General features: G+C 42.2%; 1 protein-coding gene across 11 annotated transcripts in view; it reads left to right on the top strand.

Moving 5' to 3' along the window:
* MON2 (MON2 regulator of endosome-to-Golgi trafficking) overlaps positions 1-18,930 on the top strand; it is a 157,517-nt gene that overhangs the window by 48,108 nt on the left and 90,479 nt on the right. For all 11 annotated transcript variants that reach the window (XM_073327927.2, XM_073327918.2, XM_073327920.2 and 8 more), the window contains 3 exons: positions 4,901-5,025; positions 5,424-5,563; positions 17,202-17,355. In XM_073327927.2, coding sequence (XP_073184028.1) covers positions 4,901-5,025; positions 5,424-5,563; positions 17,202-17,355 — 419 coding nt within the window. The remainder of the gene's footprint in view (positions 1-4,900; positions 5,026-5,423; positions 5,564-17,201; positions 17,356-18,930) is intronic.

The raw sequence follows: 18,930 nt of genomic DNA, 5'->3' as shown, positions 1-18,930 counted from the left end.
GAGATGAAGAGAGATTTAGGAATCATTCATAAAGAGTTAATAATTGAAATATGTATGTATTTACAAAGGGCTTTAACTAAGAGCTGGGATAAAATAGCCACTTAAGAAGTTAATGGTGAGGAAAAAATTTGCATGAAAAATGGGCCACAAATGTAATACATACATGTAGCTGAGTCAGCTTATGTTGTATACTTTTGAATTTGTAGTTCTTTATTAAAGAAAATTGCAAAGAATAAACATATTCAGTATTATGTGAGAGCTCTGAAGCTGTATGCAGAGGTCTAAATGAAAATACAGGTATATGAGTAGAAGGGAGAGAGGAATCCCTTTATAATGGAACTTAGCTGGTACAGCCCTATTCTTCATGGCAGGTGCCCATGTTGTGTAAAAGCACACAAATCTAAAACCCTTGTTAACTCTTAGATTTCAAGAATTTAATTTCCATGGAAATGGAGTTATCATCTAATGGCTAGTAGATGGGTCAGATTTTAAAGCATGTTGATGGAGCAATGAAAGGAAGCTGGTTCTGGTATTGCCATTGCCTATGCTAAACCTGTTAATGTTTATGAAAGGTAGGAGATTAAATTCCCTTTTAAAAAAATATCCCCACATATTTTCACTTCTGTATATAATGTAGGGGGGAGGGCAAGGCAGGCAAATGTGGCCTTCTTTGGGTACCACATAAACCAATTCAATCTGCCATGGACTGAGTTCCCAGTGACTAAACCAGAAATTCCACGTCTCACTGAGTAGTGGAGATATGCTAGATAATCACTGGAATGAAAAAGAGTATCCATAAAGAAGTAATATCCATCTGGTTCTGCTGCCTTGCAGCCCGTTCTTGGTTGAACAAAAGCTAGAGGAGGAAACTCTGAACCCAATATGCAGTGGAGAAAACAGGCAGGTGTTACTGTAACTTAGCTCTGTCTTCTGGCATCTCCCCAGCATCTGTGCTGGCTTCTAGACATTTTGGTCCCCAAGGCTTTTGGTTGAGTCATTACTGCTGAGAGGACAGGCTTTGGTTCTAAAGCAAGCATCTGCCTCTCTATTTTTGATGCTTAGGCCTACACGCCAAAGGTTTGGGTGTGATGGTCGCCCTCTTCAAACTCTCTTATTGGAGTATCAGGACAATGTGCACTGGTATGTCAAATGGCCTAAAGGAGGTCAGTGACCTTAGAAAGTCTGCGGTCGTGGATTGAAAGCTGGAGAAGTTTGACTTTTATGTGGCCACTCTTTTTGGCACAGACTCTCTGCACGACATGCATTACTGCTTTTTTGGCAAAGAAAAAACAAACAAGACTGCCATGACCACGTTGTGGGTTTTGCAGTCAAAAATTCACTAGCATCCAAATTCTAATGTTCTGTTGCAACATCTTAACATTCTTAAACACAAATGTCTTCATAGGCTTTGCCCTCTATAGTGGATGAGTGATGGATGCATTCCAAAGGACTTTCTTTATGGAGAACTTGTGGATGCTCCAAGACCACTGGGATGACCTAGGCTTGAGGTCAAGGACATTTGCAAGCGGGATTTGAAAACTTTCAACATTGACACTGCAAGCTGAGAAGAGGTAGCTAGCAACAGGTTACACCGGAGTGCTGCTCTGCATCATGGAGTCAAAGAGGTTAATGGGAGGTGGTTGAGAGGGAAAGTGAAGAGAGCAAAGAGGAAAGCGCAGCAGGTCTTGAGCACCAAGCATGCTGGTTTCATTTTCTGGCTCTGCGCCTTATACCTGCACCATCCGTGACAAGGACTATCATTCGAGAACTGGAGTTTTTAGCCACTCACAATGCTGCAGCATGATACATAGCAACTGACCTGCTTTGGTGCTTACACCACATTAATCTTTTGAGACTGACAGTTATCTAATAAACGGAAAAAGATTCTGTTCACTGGTCTGTGAACAGTTAGGAACCATCGGTCCACTTCAGTGTGAAATTGCTTGTCTAGCTCTGGCGTATACCTGAGACTTCAGAGGAAGGTGAAACTCCCCAATTAATGTTTCCTGCCATTTTTTTTCCTAAAAATTGTCATGGGAGAGCAAGAAGTACGGTGCAGTCACAGTAGGTTTGGTTAGCTTATACCCTGAAGTATGAAGCTTATCAATTACTTATTTTATTACTATAGCACACAAAGGCACTAATTGGGATCAGCAAGGCCCTGTTGTGCTAGACACTATATAAAGGCGTGGGTAGATGTGGTCCCTGCCCCCCAAAGAAGTTACTGATTTAAAGCACGATGTAGGAAGATGTGCATATTGCAGAAGGGAGGATAATGGAAATACATGTACATAATTACATAGGCTTTCAGTGTGCACAATTTGATGGTTCAAAGTCATCTGAACGCTTTAAAATTATTTTTCTATCAAACAGTCCATTCATCCTACAAGAAAATAACCCTGGGATCACTGCCTAGTATGATATTTTATCATATTTGTTTTTCCCCTTCTGAATAGATTATTCCCAAATTCCTCTGTCCTTACAATTATTAGTATTTTTGTTTGTTTTTAAGTCTCCACAGTTCCCTTCGATGAAGGGTCTTCTGCATAAGCCCTGCCTCATGGGGTGCCTGTTTCTTATGAGGCTAGAAGGCTGCAGGACTGAAAGAATTCTTACCGTTTCAGCTACTGTCCAAGGAGCAGAGAAAGTGTTGTCAGGTGTTTGGTGCAAGATAGTGGAAAGTCCAATGCTCAGTTACAGAGTTGTATGCTCTGATTATCACTAAGTCCAGTCTGCGAAGGTGCTCTGGAGCCTGCCCATTACTGCAGAATCTGCTAATTACTGAGCTACTCCCCATTCCCACACTCTCCCACCTAACAGTGAGTCTCCCAACCCCACCAAACAGGAGTCGAGAACTGCTAACATAGTCAGGATTTCTGGGACTGAGTAAACAGACTTGTGCTAGCTCTGCTTGAACTAGTGCACTAAAATACTTGTGTGATGTTGCAGCTTGGGTAGTTAACCTCAGCTGCTGCCCATCCTGCAATATCAACGTTACTATGTTTAGTGCACTAGCTTAAGCGCAGTTAGCTTGAGTCTGTCTATTCAGGCAGTTTCCAGCTGCCACACACGCACACGCCTCTTGGTGCTGCTAACATTGATGCTGCTGCTGATTCTCTCTTTCTAGAGGATGTTGGGGGTGGTCTTAAAGATCTCCTGCCTCTTGAAAATTCCATGAAAGGTTTCATCCCACATGGCAGGGGTGGCCAACCTGTGGCTCCGGAGCCACATGTGGCTCTTCAAAAGTTAATATGTGGCTCCTTGTATATAGACTGACTCCAGGGCTGGAGCTATAGGCACCAACTTTCCAATGTGCAGGGTGGTGCTCACTGCTCAACCCCTGGCTCTGCTACAGGCCCTGCCCCCACTCCACCCCTTCCTGCCCCCTCCCCTGAGCCTTCCATGACCTTGCGCTCCCCCCCTTCCCATGAGCCTCCTGCACGCCATGAAACAGCTGATCGGGAGGTGCAGGGAGGGAGGGGGAGGCGCTGGTTGGCGGGACTGCTAGTGGGCAGGAGGAAGCTGGGGCTCCTTCTCTGGCTCAGGTTGGCCACCCCTGTCACATGGTCTCTCAAGAGAGGATAGGCTGCCGGGAGTTGTGTTGCCAAACTCCTGGTTTGTAAAGGGCTATAGGGTGAGCTTGGTTAGTGCCCTTACCTCCGACCCCTCGAAACTTCTGCTGTGGTGCTGCTAGTTTACACTTTTCATATATGTGTCTTTATCCTTTTTAAATTCCATTAAACTATTTGTCTGAATGTTTTCCTGTGACATTTAATTTCAGAGATTGAGTGTACATTGTGTAAAATATTTCCTGCCAATCAATGTCTGACATTTGACATATCTAATGAGAGATAAGTACCTTAATTTGCAGATATGATCTGTAGGAACAGGGCTTCAGATTGGGAGAAAAAGATGGTGTGCTCCAGTTTGTTCTCACTTGCTTGTTCCTTTTAATTTTAACCAGTAGTTGTGAGACATGAGGTAACTATAACCATCTTTTTCCCACCTACATTTTTCAAGCATGGGTAGAAATGAAACATCAGAGTTTGGATTGACAACCATCTTCCCATGCGTGTTTTTTTTTCTTTACGTTAAAGGTCTTGGATAGCTATTTTATCTTGATTCTTAATTCAGTTAAAGCTGTTTGGGATCCTTCTTGCACCAATTTCACACATTTTGGGTTGAGAACAGTTGTTTCTTACTTCAGTGTTAATAATTCAGTGAGAGGGTTTCTGACTTGTACTCTTCAAACTGGCTAGAAGCAAAAGAACTCAGATGTCTGTTAAAGCTATTTGTGCTATAAAACTCTGTTCTTTCACGAAAGTGATTAACTTTCAGTTGCTGTTGACCTCTCCAGCCTTTAAATAAGCCAAACTAACAGGGACTTGTTCTATAATATTCTTTAAAACTTTGTTTAGAAATGGCTGTAAGGAATTTAACTTCTTTTAAAGTCTTTGGATGTACAGTATGTGCTTGACACGCCAGCACTCCTGTGATCATTGGTATCTATTTTTTTTGCAGGGAAAGTATTTTTTTTTCTTATTGTTTACAGGAATTATAAACCCTATGCCAAGCAGAATGACCCTGTATGTGCCAGGGATAGTGGCACTTGCTGATATAATAGATGCTTAGGGCTGAGACGACACATCGTTTTTTTTCTTTTTATGACTATAACCTGTTTCTTTAGAAAAAAGAAAAGGAGTACTCGTGGCACCTTAGAGACTAACCAATTTATTTGAGCATAAGCTTTTGTGAGCTACAGCTCACTTCATCGGATGCATGTAGCTCACGAAAGCTTATGCTCAAATAAATTGGTTAGTCTCTAAGGTGCCACAAGTACTCCTTTTCTTTTTGCGAATACAGACTAACACGGCTGTTACTCTGAAACCTGTTTCTTTAGGTAACAGAATGTGAGATTTTCCTGTCACTGCTAGTGAAGTTTCTGGATGCAGACAAACCACAATGGCTAAGAGCTGTTGCAGTGGAATCTATCCACAGGCTTTGTGTGCAGCCCCAACTATTAAGGTACGATTATGCCATATTTCGCTTTATGTATTAAAAGAAGAGATCATATTTATCTGTAGCAAAAAAAACCAATTTCTTTTTGCTAAGCATTTAGGGACTTGAAACCAATATAATCTGCAGGATGGAGTGTTTGTTGAAGTGCAAGGGAATATTTATTGTCCATTGAGCACTGAGCCATTATTAACAAACTTGTTTGGTTTAATGCCTTGAAACTTAAATATTTGTTCCAGAATTTAAAGATTTTTATCAGCTCAGCCTATAAATAGTCCAGCCAGAATAAGGAAGCATTTAACCGTACTATACATGCATATTCATTTAAATAGCTGGCTTTAAAAATGTAGTTTTTACTTTTTAATTTGTTGACTACATGCTCAGAAATGTTTTAAAACACTTTACAGGTCCTTTTGTCAATCCTATGATATGAAACAGCATTCTACCAAGGTTTTCCGTGACATAGTAAATGCACTGGGATCATTCATCCAGTCGCTTTTTCTTGTACCAAGCACAGGAAACACTTCAACGACAGTAAACCAAACTGGTAAAGGCTTTTTGTATTTTTTATTTCAAGTAATTTCCTAATAATTTCTTATAATAGTCAACAATATATTTGTGAAAATCTGAGGTTTACTTATTTGATACAATTCTCAGTATAAATTTAGCGCTCGTGAAAGTGAGAAACTAGCTTGAGCCAAGAGAAGGGTAGAGCTGTGCAAGCTTGTCCAGACTGTATTGTCAATATTCCTTTATTTTTCATAGTGCTATGGTCTGATGATTTGTTGCAATGGGTACTTCAGACTACTTGCAGCTTGGCGGCAGAACCAGACCTTTCGGTCTCTGGCAGCAGGGGGATGCCCTTACACCTGAAGTTCACTGCAGTTTTAGCTGCCTCCCTTGTGTCAGCCAGACCCCATCCTGCTACAGAGTTTTTCTAAGGGAAATTGCAAACTGCAGTTCAAATTTCTGACTGTCAGAAGTTTGGCCCAATAATGTGATTGTCAGATTCCCAGCTGTGTCCTGGGAAGACTTTTGCCTTTGGGGAGACCTTTCCTCTCTGCTTTGCTTCTCCTTCTGAGTTGTTTGCAGCAACTGATGCCTCCGTGGCCTTTAGGGAGAGATCTGGGCCTAGAAAGGCAAAAGGGAAAGGTCTTGGTGATGAGCTCGGCCTTCTCTGTGGGCAGAGTGCAGTTTTTCCCTCCTTGGCTTAGTCCAGGCAGGGTTGTCTCTGCCTCCCTCTCTCAGGCATGAAAGGAGGCAGACAGGCAGGATTTGGAATAGATTGCTTTGGGGGCAAGTAACTCCCCCACTTCACTCTCCAAGAGGGGAGTGGCAATGGATGAGTGTGGCATCAGATGGTAAATCACACTTAAGTCCCTGGAGTCTGCACCAGCAGCTATGCTTCTCACTGTGGAGCTCAGTCACTACTTCTCCCTCAGCACACCTTGGGTTTCAGATGAAAGGCAGCGGGTACCAGAGAGTTCAGTAAGGGGCCTTTGGCTCCTACTTCCTCTCCTTGCTGTGACCTTTATAATAGGATCCTCCTCCCCCTAGGGATCTTTACTCAGCTGCTACACTGAGACCTTCAGGGGAAGCATAAACTTATCTGGCACATGTGGCAAACAGTTTCTGAGAAATATCTTATCTAAGAAACCCAATAAGAGGCCCTCTGCTGGGGAGGGAAGACAGTAAATCCCACCTCTTTGAGAGCGAAGAGATTGCTAGCCAATTTGAGCAATGTCTAAACTCAATTTCACTCCCCCATCAGAAGCAGGATTATAGGGGACAAATTTCCAAAGGGGATATGCATAAACAAAAATAGCTCACAGTTCACCTGCTTACCTTCACAGAGTACAGCAGGGTGGATAATCCTCAGTACCTGGTTCACCTACTCAGTTTTACAGCGTGCAGTAGGATGAATAATCCACAGTGCTTGGTTCACTTTGTCACCTTCATGGAGGTTAAACATTGCAGATCTATGCAGAAAAGACCAAGCCAAACATCTGTGCTGGTTCCTCTGGGTATACACACCCCACCCTACCTCACCCCACTTCCTGTTCAGGAAAGGGGAAAGCCAGTTGTGCAAATCAGAGTTAGGGGATCATATAAAATATACATTTAAAAAAACAAAACAAAAAAACCTCCATTTTCAAGCAGATTACTGAGTCTGGGCAAGCATCACCTCCACCCTTTCTCCTGGGCATGAAAGCTCTCAGATGGCATCAACCTGCAACAACAAAAGTAACTAAAAAATAAAACAAAATTAAGAAGAGTCATTTGATGCCCTCCACATGCTTTCATGAGCAGTATTAACATGAGTGGACAGTGTTGCAGGTATGGTCCCTCTCAACCTAAAAACCCCATGGCCAAAGGTCTTGTCCCTGAAAAAGATAGTGGGACACACATCTGTTTCATAAGGTATGTTATGGGGCTTTCGTCATTGAGATCAGTTGGTCAGGTAAATAAATTCTTCTTCGAGTAGTGTCCCTATGGGTGCTCCCCTGTAGGTGTATCTGCGCCCCTTCGCCTCTAATCTGAGATTTTAGGTAACAGTGTCCATTCAGCTGCACATTCGTTGTCCCTCCCTGGTGATCTGCCTCAAGGCTACGAACACACCTCAGTTCCTTCTTGACCACCTTTGGCCTTGAATGGAGTGAGCAGTTGTCAATTCATTCTCTGCATCATTAGCATAAGTAATAGTTGTTGGTTTTGATTCTTTTGTTCTTCTTAATAGTTAGTGTTTCGTTACCCTGTTGGGTTACAATAAAAGAAGAAAAAGACCTTTGGTTTACATTTTCTCCTTTTTTGGGGGGGCTTTTCTTCTGTCAGGGATGTCTAGAAGATATTCCAACTTTTCAGTTTAAAACAAAAAGAGGAAGAAGAGGAAAGAACATCTCTTCTGCATTCTTCCCTGCGTACCCAGTGAAGAGTCTGACAATGACCAGGAGGATGTAGTTTCCCTGGTCTGTCACTGTGGCCCGCTGTCACAATACAAGGGACCTCCTCAGTTCCGTCTAGCAATCATGGTACGGTCCTCCTTGGTCACCCCTCCCCTACACCTCCTCCCCCATGCCCATATTGGGATCCTTGAGCAACGTACAGATCCTATACTTCGCAAGCATTTAGTCTCTCAGAGAATCTGCCAGACAGTCTCCTACAGCGTCATTGTCCAGAGCCCCTAAGCCAGGGGAGGAGGAAGCTTTGGAAGAACAGGAGGAAAGTCTTGAAGGGGAAGGTACCCCTCCAGCAAACTTCTCCTCATCTTCACCAGATGAGACTGAAATGCCCTCCCACCCATTACTAACTGATGATTTTAAGAACTTTCAGATTCTTACCAAGAGGGTGGTGGATGAGTGCTACGGGAGGTAAGACAACTAGTGGATATTTTCCACGCTACCTCCTCATCCAGTGTTGCCCTCCCAATTAATGAGGTGATTCTAAATCCTGCCAAAGTCATCTGGCAGTAACCAGCCTCCATCTCACCAACCTGCAACACAGCTGACAAGAACTACATCCCTGCCAAAGAGGCAGATTTTTTGTTTCAGCATCCACAACCCAACTTGATTGTAGTGGATGTGCTTAATGCACATGGCAAATAACATCATGCTAAGTTGACCCCTTACGATCGGGTTTGGATCAGGTTATATCTCTTTGGGGGGGAAAAGGCATGTTCGTCAGATACATGGCAGTTTAGAGTCACGAACTACCAAGCTGTCACGGCCAAATATGATTTTATTATTTATGAAAAACTCAGTGAGTGTGTGGAACATCTGCCAGAGGTGCAAAAGGAGCAGTTTCAGGCCATTGTGAGAGAGGGCCAGTTAGTAGCGAGAATTGCACTACAGACAGCAATGGATGCAGCCAATACAGTGGCCTTCTTGGTCTCCACAGTGGTGATAATGAGGCAGGCATATGCAGCTGCGTGGGGCACCTGAAAATTTGGGGCACCCCGGGTCTTAGTGTCCACCCTTCCGCTTCTTCCTATCCCTGTTCTGACTCTTCCTGCAGGCTCCCACCACAGCTGGCTGCTGCAGCCTGATGAGTCTTCCTCCAGAGGGGATCTTGTACTTAAAAGTGAAAAAGCCTTCCAGACATATTAGCACAACACTGAAACTGTTAAAGAGCCATTCAAGTGGTAATGAAGCCATTTAACAGGCATTTGCCAACCCCCAGTATATTGTCAGCTTCTGAATTTATTGACAAAAAAGTTGTGCATTACTGTAATATTTACTCAGAACATGTTAGTCTACAGAACCTTAGTTTAAAATTTGCTTTAAAAATATTTCATTAGTGTGTTGCTGAAGATGATAAAATCACACCTCTAAAAAATCCTTACATAGATTTTTAGGTGCACAATCTGAGTATTCATCTTTAGCCTTAAATGCTTGGATCTTCAGAGATACAGTTTTTTAAATAAATCCTTCAAAAGACAACCCTTATCTAAAATACACATGCAAGCTCGGGCTGCTGTCAGGCTTAGGGACACCAGTTTAATAATACTGCATAGGACCCCATAAATCCTAAGGATGGCCCTGGAGGCAGGCTTCCTGGTTACTCCTTTCAGGATTGCTCAAGGAGCTGTAGACAACGGTGGAAGATCTCCCATTTGAAGGACCCAAGCAGTTTGCAGATAAAACGGACTGCTCTCTCCACATCCTGAAGGATTCCTGGGCTACGTTAAGTTCCCTGGAAATCTTCACTGAGGGGCAAAAGAGGATACAGCTCTCAACCGCAGCACAGGTCATGACCGTCTCAGTACCTGCATCACAGCCCTACTACAAAGCACAGCACAAAAGGCCTAGAGTACAAAAGCGGAAGCAGTCAGCACCCCAATCAGTATTCTCTCATGCCCCCTCCGCTAAACGCTTTTGACAGCTACTCCTTGCAACGTCAGCTGCCTTCTACACACCTGTCATGTCCCTCTGGAAGTCACCTGGTCCTCTTTCATAACAACTGGGAGAGTATCACCTCTGACAGATGTGTCTTGGAGATTATTTCGAATGGTTACACCATTCAATTCATGTCCCATCCCCATTCTCCGTCCCTCTTCGGGGGGGTCCTTCTCAAGAGAATATTTACTTCACCAGGAAGTAGAGAATCTGTTATGCTATGCCACTGAACCAGTTCCAATGCAACTCAGAGGCAAGGGGTTTTATTCCTGTTATTTCCTGATCCCCAAGGTGAAGGGAGGTTGGAGGCCCATTCTAGATCTAAGGGCACTAAACAAATACCCAAAGGCACAGAAGTTCAAGATGTTCAGGTTCACCCTAGCAGCCATTATTCTAGTTCTAGAGCAAGGATATTGGTTTTCTGCGCTCTACCTACAGGATGCCTACTTCCACATCTCAGTATGCTTCTTGCACAGGAGAGTCCTACGGTTTACCTTTGGACAGGACCATTATCAGTACAGAGTGCTCCCCTTCGGCCTCTTGTCTGCACCCAGGGTATTCTCTAAGGATCTCTCCATCGTACTGCCTCTCTTGTGAACACTGGGTATTGTTATCTACCTGTATCAGGATGACTTCAGGGCTCCCTTATTTGAGGATGCAGTATGAGCCACCCAGACGACGATGCATGCATTTGCTCAGGTAGGCCTGTAACTCAGCCTACAAAAATCAATACTGACTCCTGTACATCAACTGGAGTTTATTGCCACCAAACAACGCAGCACAAACTTACCACCCTCATGAGTCTCATAGAGACAGTCCAGGCCAGGCCCCAAAGGTGGGTCAGGAACTGTCTGCAGCTGTTGGAGTCATATGGCAGAATGCACCTTCATCACTCCAAACGCCCGACTATTTGTGAGGTGTCTTCAGATGTGGCCCAGTTTTGTCCGTTCCCTGAACAGAGACAGACTAACCAAATGATCAATGCCCTCCACGGTAAGGCACTCCCTGGACTGGTGGAAAGACCTATCCAATGTTTGAGCAGGCGTTCCATTTGTGCAACCACCACCAACATTGACTCGAACAACAGATGCCTCCCTAATAGCCTCCAGAGCCCCCTACATGACCACATAACTGCAAGGTTCAGGGCAAGTGATTTTCTACAGAAGCGGCTCTCCATATCTATCTTTTGGAGCTGAGGGCACTCAGGAATGCCTGTGCATACTTTCTGCCATTCATCAAGAACACCCACACAAAGGTCGTGATGGACAATCAGACCTGTATGTTTTACATAAATCACTAGTGGGTCACCAGGTCTCCCTCCCTCTGCACAGAAGTGCTCAAACTTTGGAATTAGTGCATCCATCACAATGTGCTTATGTCAGCCGCATAGCTACCAGGGATACAGAACGTGACTGCCAACAGTATGTTGGAACTTTTCTCATGACCACAAACGTGAACTGAACTCAGAGATGATTCATGACATATTCTCTCTTTGGGGAACCCTGACTTATCAATTTGTTCGCTGCTTACCAGAACAAGAAGTGTCCTCATTAATGCTCCATGGCTGGCCCATGGAAACATTCAATGGGAGATGCCCTTATTCTCACATGGAACAGAGATCTCTTGTATGCCTTTTCCCCATTTCCTCTTCTAAGCCAAAGTCCTGTTGAAAATTTGACAAGACAAAGTGAATTATTCTGATTGACCCCCTCCTGGTTAAGACAAGTCTGGTTCCCTTACCTGGCACAGATGAGGTCCGGTTCCTCTTCGGCCCATTCCTCACCTACTCTCTCAAAACGACTGGCTGATCCTTCACCCCAACCTGCAATCCTCTGCCTCGATGCTTGGCTTCTTCTTGGTTCTAAGACTTGGAGGTTGAATGCTCTGACGAGGTGAAAGATGTGTTGCTGCACAGCCGAAAGTTGACCACTCAACATACTTACCTACAAAAATGGAAATGATTCCAAATTTGGTATCATTCTAAGCTCATAGATCCAGCCTTGTCCTCCCCTCCTCTGATTTTAGACTACATTTTAGACCTCAAATGGTCAAAACTCTTGTTCAGCTCCCTTAATACATCACAGCCATAATGGCCTTCCACTGTCGTGTTGGTGGATACTTTGTGTTCACCCACCCACTGACGTGTAGATTCCTTAAGGGTATTGGGAATCTTTTCCTGCATGTGAGACCACTCGCTCCAACCTGGGATCTTAACTTAGTTCTCAGAGCTTTGACTATACTCCCTTTGAGCCCGTTGCAACTTGCTCTTTCTTACACCTGTCCATGAAGACAGCATTTCTAATTGCCATCACCTCAGCTAGGCACATAGGAGAAGTAGTGTCGCGGATGGCACACCCACTATTCATGGCCTTTTTTAAAGAAAAAGTAACTCTAAGGCAACATCCCAAGTTTCTCCCTAAAGTTGCCTCTGCTTTCCATATAAATCAACCGATCTATCTTCATGTTCCCCCCCCCCCCAAAAAAAACAAACCCACATCATAATAGGGAGGCAACTCTGCCTATGCTAGAAGTTAGAAGAACACTAGCATCCTTCTTGGACAGGACTGAGGACTTTAGGAAATCCCCTAAGTTCTTCCTTTCATTTACAGAAAGATCCAAAGGCTCTGCAATACCGGCTCAAAGACTATCCAAAACGGGTTGCATTAATCTACATTAGCAAGGACACAACCTATTGCCTCTGTCTGGAGTCCATACGCACTCCACGAGGTCAATTTCTACCTCGGGTCTCATTCCTTAAAGATGTCCCTATCTCGGAAATCTATAGAACAGCAACTTGGGCATCTGCCCACACTTTCACAGAACATTATGTGAAACCTGGAGGTTTGGCCTCTGACGCCATCTTCGGCTCCTCAGTACTATCTGTAGTAACAGACTCCACTTCGAAGCCCCAGCCCTCCATGGGGGATACTGCTGTGAAGTCACCTACAGTGGAGCACTAATAGGGATACTAATCAAAGAAAAAGAGGAAGTTACTCACCTTGTGTGGTAACAATGGTTCTTTCAGATGCATGTCCGTATGCATGCTCCACAACCTGCCCTCCTCCTCTCTACTTGGGAGTTCTCAATATAGAGCTCTGTGGTAGAGAAGGAACTGAGTGGGGTTCACTGGCACAGTGCTAGATAGCCTCAAGACAGACCACAAGGGGGAGAGAGCACATGTGCAAGCTGAACAGACACTGCTACCTAAAATCTCTGATTAGAGGCATACCCATAGAGGGACACATCTCGAAGAAGCATCATTATTGCACAAGGTGAGTAGCTTCCTCTTCTTAGCTCTCTTAGTTCTACAGTGGGAAACTTTCCATAAAGTTAAGGCTAATCAGAGTAATTGAAAAGTAGATTTACAATCCTCACTCCTGCCAGACACTATAGAAAGAAATGTATAGATTATATGGCAAGTGAAGCAGGCTTTGAAGTACAAGAGAGAATACCACTTTAAATGTGTTATCTTGAACATACTGGGGTGCTGAGATGAGGTACAGGTGCCCTCAGTTGCAGCAGAGCAATCTGCATGACTCCCAGGCAGCCCTATCTGGAGTTGGTGTCCTGATGTGTAACAGACTCTTTCAGCTAGGGAGCAGATGGCTACCAATAGCTTTGGCCAAAATAAGATCACAGGGCATTGTCCAGAGCTGATACTCTATGGAGTTGTGCAGAAATCATAGGCACAGTTTTTTCCTATTTCCACTCTCAAGAAGTCCATGGAAATGCCAGAAAGTGAGTGAAAGCATACATCGTCTACTTCAGATCAGAGTGATATGAAAGATACCCTAAATGCTCAATTACTGAGGGACAATCTACACTTGTTCCTATATTTGCCTTCTACAATCAGCTCTCTGTATAACTTTTCCTGAGTGATGTATCCAAGTATTCAGATTCTAATATCTAAATGTTAGTTATTCACCTTAATTTGGGTTATTGCTGATTATGCACTTTGTGTCTTATGAATTTTAAAATAAAATTTGTATTGTGGATAATCTAAGCACTATACCCAGATGTACACTCTTTTCTTAACCTGTATATTATATAATTTTTTAACATTAGCTTTAATAAACATTTTAAATTGATCTTTCTGGGCACTGAAAAAGCTGTCAATCTCAGGCCTAGGTTGACCTAGGATTAGGCCTTCTGATATGTCTACCTCACAAAGGAGGTCTGCTATTGCAAAAAACAATTCTCCATCTAGCACCAGAAAAGTTCAAAATGGATATTTGGATGAAGCAATTATTACTCCTGTGGACCCTACAAGTCAACCAATAGTTTTTTGGTTTTTTTTTCCTTCTGATTGAAGCAAAGTCCGTGGTTTAGCTACCACATTAAACAAGTGAAACTTGAGGCTTCTTTATATGAACACTATATAAATTTGGTATCCATTGGGACCCTGCTGCTGAACACCAAATGTTCCCTAGTGCTCTGTGATCTTACCCCGTTTCAAAGTGGGATAGATCAAAGTGCATTAGGGAACTTTTAGTGTATGGACACTTAAAGCGTGGCCCACCAGTGTGGAGTAGATCTATACCCAGCTTGCCATGAATGAAGTGTTCATTTAGACAAGCTTGAATTCCCCAAGGTGGGCTCTAATGTGGATGTATCTGAGTGTCCAAGCAAAAAGGAGAAGTCTGTGAACTATAATGTTCTCAACATGTTCAAGAAAAGCAAATCTTGTACAAATGCAGTCCAAGGTTATAGAACCCTAATTTCAGTTCTTACAGCACTATTCCAATCGAACCTCTGCAGTAAGGGTCATTCTTAACAGGAAGTTTATTTTAATGGCTAACTCCTGATTCCAGTTAGGCAGATTTATGAAGTTGGGAGCTTTCTCAGATGAGACCTATTATACTTTGAATTCAGGCAAGTAGTCCTGTAAATTCAGTAAATTGTTCCTCCTCCTGTCAAGCAACAAAGTCCAATCTGTAGAAACACTGACAAACTCAGAGCAGAGAAATTTGTTTCCTGTAATGAGGTCTGCTAGGTTGCCATGTGGCCTTAATAAATAAATTCTTCATATTCTACATATTAGTGGTGCAGTCTTTAGCCAATGATATTTTTGGCAGAAGTCTTCTCTACATCTCACTGCCCAAAGGAAGATAAAAGATATATAATGTGCCTCTTTTTGGATTTCCATATTTAAAGGACACTCCTACTTCCCACCCAGGTAGGAGGCACACTGCTGTAAAAATCCAACTGTAAGATATCTGTGGACCATAGTGTGATGAAGAGTAAGAAAATGTACTTGTGTTTACCTAAAAACTTCCGTTCTTCAAGCAATAAGGTCCACAGATTCAGCCCACCCAAAGACAAATGGGTCATCCACGATAGAGATGTAAACTGACATCCAAAATTCAGGTTTATTTTGTTGTGCTTGTTCTTCAAAATACAATTATCAGTCTGTAAGTTAGGCAAGTACAGGGGAATCATCTTGGCTGTGGAATTTGTCTCAACTGGAGGGAACTGCAGGAGGCAAGGTATTCCCTTCCTTCCAGTGACTGGTTAGGCTCACTGGCTGTAAGCCAGCTGAAGGACCCATTGTAACAGAGGGACTTACTACTCAAAGGAAAATTTCAAGTAAGCACAGATACACTTTCCTATTCCTGATGTGCAAACATCTTTTTTTATTCTAGGGTGATTCTGAACCTCTCTTGAGAAAAGTTGGCTAATTATATGTAATTAAACTAAATTATGTGGGGTTTGATGTATCTACAAGTAAGGAATAGAATGAGACAACATTTTCATACATGACCAAAATGAGATTTGAACCTAAATCTCAGTAGCTGAAATGGTAGTACCACTTTTCCTCTGAGCTGTACACTTCTTAATATCTGTCGAACACAGACAGTGCAAGAAAATATCTAAGCTATGAGGACATTCTTCCTGTCCCCTGGAAATTAAATTAAATCTTAAAATTTCGTTTTCCCCACATCCACATGCTCCTTATTAAATTAGATAACAGGAATGTTAAAAATGAAAAAATGTTATTTTACCTGGTGTTTGATAGACATGTTTTGGTAGCTCAGTTATAAACGTTGGGGTCTCCTTAATTCCCAGTGGAAAAATTTTGGGGGCTTGCCTATATAGGGAAATTAACTATAATAGCTATTTTGGAATAATTCCCCATGTAGACACATTTTTTTCCTGAAATAAGTGTCTCTACACAGGGGAGCTATTTTTGAATAACTATAGCTAAATTCACACCCTACCTTAATCTGAAATAACTTCCAAGTGCTGACAAGCCCTTGGATCCAGCACTATTATCTTTGCCATATCTTCCTGTCATGTTCTCTCTATTCTTCATTTCACCCATTCTTCTTCCTTGTTTTGTCTCTCTCTCCCTTTGCATGAGTCTTTCTTTCTTCCGTGTTTCCTTATTCTCTCTCTCTCCTCCTTCAAGCTCATGTCAGAAGCACAGATCCAGAACAGCTCTGTGCAGCTGGCTTACTAACTGAATCTGTTGCTGGCAATGATTGATCAACCATAGAGTGTTGCCTTGTCAGCATCTACTATAGGCATTGGCCTACGGTTTTGAAATGAATAGTCGGGTGAGGTGCTTGTGCATAGCAGGAAATTAAGGCCTTCTCTGCACAGAAAGGGTATGTCTACACTGGTAAGTGAAGGTGTGATTGTACCATGGGCAGCTGCACCCCTGCTAACTTTAATCTAGCTAGCACAGGTAACAATAGTAGTGTAGACATGGTGTCATGGGCTTCAGCACAGGCTAGGAACCTGAATACAAATGCAAGGTCCCTGGAGAGCTTATAGTCTGGTTACTAGCCCGTGCCCATTGTATATTTCCTATTATTTATCTAGTGGTGTTATTACATTTGATACATATGTAAACCTAAAATGAAAGAACTATTTTACTTTTTATTTTATCCAATTTAATGGTAACTCAGTAATCTCCTTTTTACTCCAACATGTATCACAGAGTTTTTTAGGTTTAACTTGCTAATGTTTGTAAAATGTTTTGAGCTCTTTGTTGGAAGGTGTTACAGAAGTACAAAATATTTTATATTCTGAAATTATATGTATGTATAAAAACTGAATCATTGATATTAACAATGCCCCTTTAACTAAGAAACACATGCAGAATATACCTAATTTTAGCCAGCAGGGGGCACACAGAAGTTGAGAAACTTTTATCAGGCATATGTTCTTGCATTATTATATGCATATCTCTGCACACAATGAAATACAGAAAAAGAATACTTTCTTTTAATTAAAATAAAACTAAAAAGCATAGTTTTTTAATTCTTTCTGTTTTTGTTTAATTTATAGGAAGCAATACATCTGGTGGTACAGCCTCAGCACAAACCAACCCAGGAATGCTGGGAATGGGTGGAGGTGTGACTGTATTACCTGCATTTGAATATCGAGGCACCTGGATACCTATACTCACTGTAACAATACAAGGGAGTGCTAAAGCTACCTAGTAAGTAATAAAATTACTGATGTCTCTGTAAAAGTGAAATTTTGGAAATAAAAACATTTACATGTTAATTATGTAGTTTATTCACTTGATATACAGTGACATTCAGCACATTGCTGACATTAGTCCTGGATTCTCTTCCTGTTGATGTCTGTGGAGTGATCTGATCTTCTCTGTGTATTTGGGATACAGATCCAAATATTCCTCATCATTTGTTCTTTGCCATGCCATGGCTGTGTTAATTCTGCATCTTAGGCATTGCTATAATACAATAAATAAAAATTCTTTAATGTTAATAGGAAAAATAGTACTTTGCTGTTATAGCACCAAGCAATGTGAAGGGAAAGGCATTAGAGGCAGTGGGAAATAGGATATTGCAGGAAAACTAACTTATTTTCAGTTGAAATAAAAATACTGGCTATATTGGTGAAATACTGGTCTAGTTGCCACTCTAACCTACTATATTGTATCATATGAATCCATATACAAAAGATGAATTAGAAATGGTACTTGACATGACTGGCCATTAGATCTCTACTAGAGACATTATGAATGTTGCATCCGATGAAGTGAGCTGTAGCTCACGAAAACTTATGCTCAAATAAATTTGTTAGCCTCTAAGGTGCCACAAGTCCTCCTTTTCTTTTTATGTATCAGTAGTTTGAATACTTCAAATCATGGATCCATGTCTTACATTTACATGATATAGCGGGTTATGATGTCTCTTGGAACAATGTCCGTTTACTCTGGCTGTAATATTCAGGGCAGGTGTACACTTAAAATGCTACACTGGCGTAGCTGCGCTGTTGTAGCGCTTCAGTGAAGACATTACTACGCCAACAGGAGAGCTGCTTCCATTGGTGTAGTTAATCCACCTCCCTGAGAGGTGGCAGCTATGTCAACAGGAGAAGCCCTCCTTTTAACATAGCGCTGTCTACACCCGGAGTTAGGTCAGTAGAACTGCGTTGCTCAGGGGTGTGGATTTTTCACACCCCTGAGCGACATAGTTATGTTGATGTAAGTTTGTAATGTAAACCTGGTCTCAGTGCCATCTCTTTAAAACTGTGTGATTTAGTTTCAGAACCCATAAAATTGTTCCACACTGCTAACATACATGAAATGGGTATTTTTAAAGCAAATGGTCTGAATCTTCAAAGGTGAGTGCAGAGGTTCTCTTCTCCAGCTGCCATTGTAGATTTTGAATGTTTCTGAAAAATAAATTTCAGCCACTATTGAAGGTGTAATAGCATTTTGTGCTAGACAATGTCTATTTGAACAAGGAGACTAAGATTGAGTGTGCAAATACTGTCTAACTTACGCTGCTGTTCTTAGGGACTTCATGTTTAACTAAAAGTAGGTTATGCATGAAACCTGGTTTATACTTTGGCCAACCATTACAGCCTCCTGCTTTCTCCCTTTTTCTCCTCTCTCCTGTTTCTCTAGAACTCTGCAGCTAAAATCCTTATCTTCTGGTTCTCCAACCATATCCCACCCCTCACCTTTTCATCTATTCATTGACCCCAGCTCCTTCTGAATTACATTCATATTTATTTCCTTATGTGAAAGACACTCTAAAAA

This window comes from Lepidochelys kempii, chromosome 1 (assembly GCF_965140285.1).
Source record: "Lepidochelys kempii isolate rLepKem1 chromosome 1, rLepKem1.hap1, whole genome shotgun sequence".
In the NCBI taxonomy this organism is placed as follows: Eukaryota; Metazoa; Chordata; order Testudines; family Cheloniidae; genus Lepidochelys; species Lepidochelys kempii.
The sequence above is the reverse complement of the archived record's forward strand: the minus strand, read 5'-3'. Positions and strand labels throughout refer to the sequence as shown.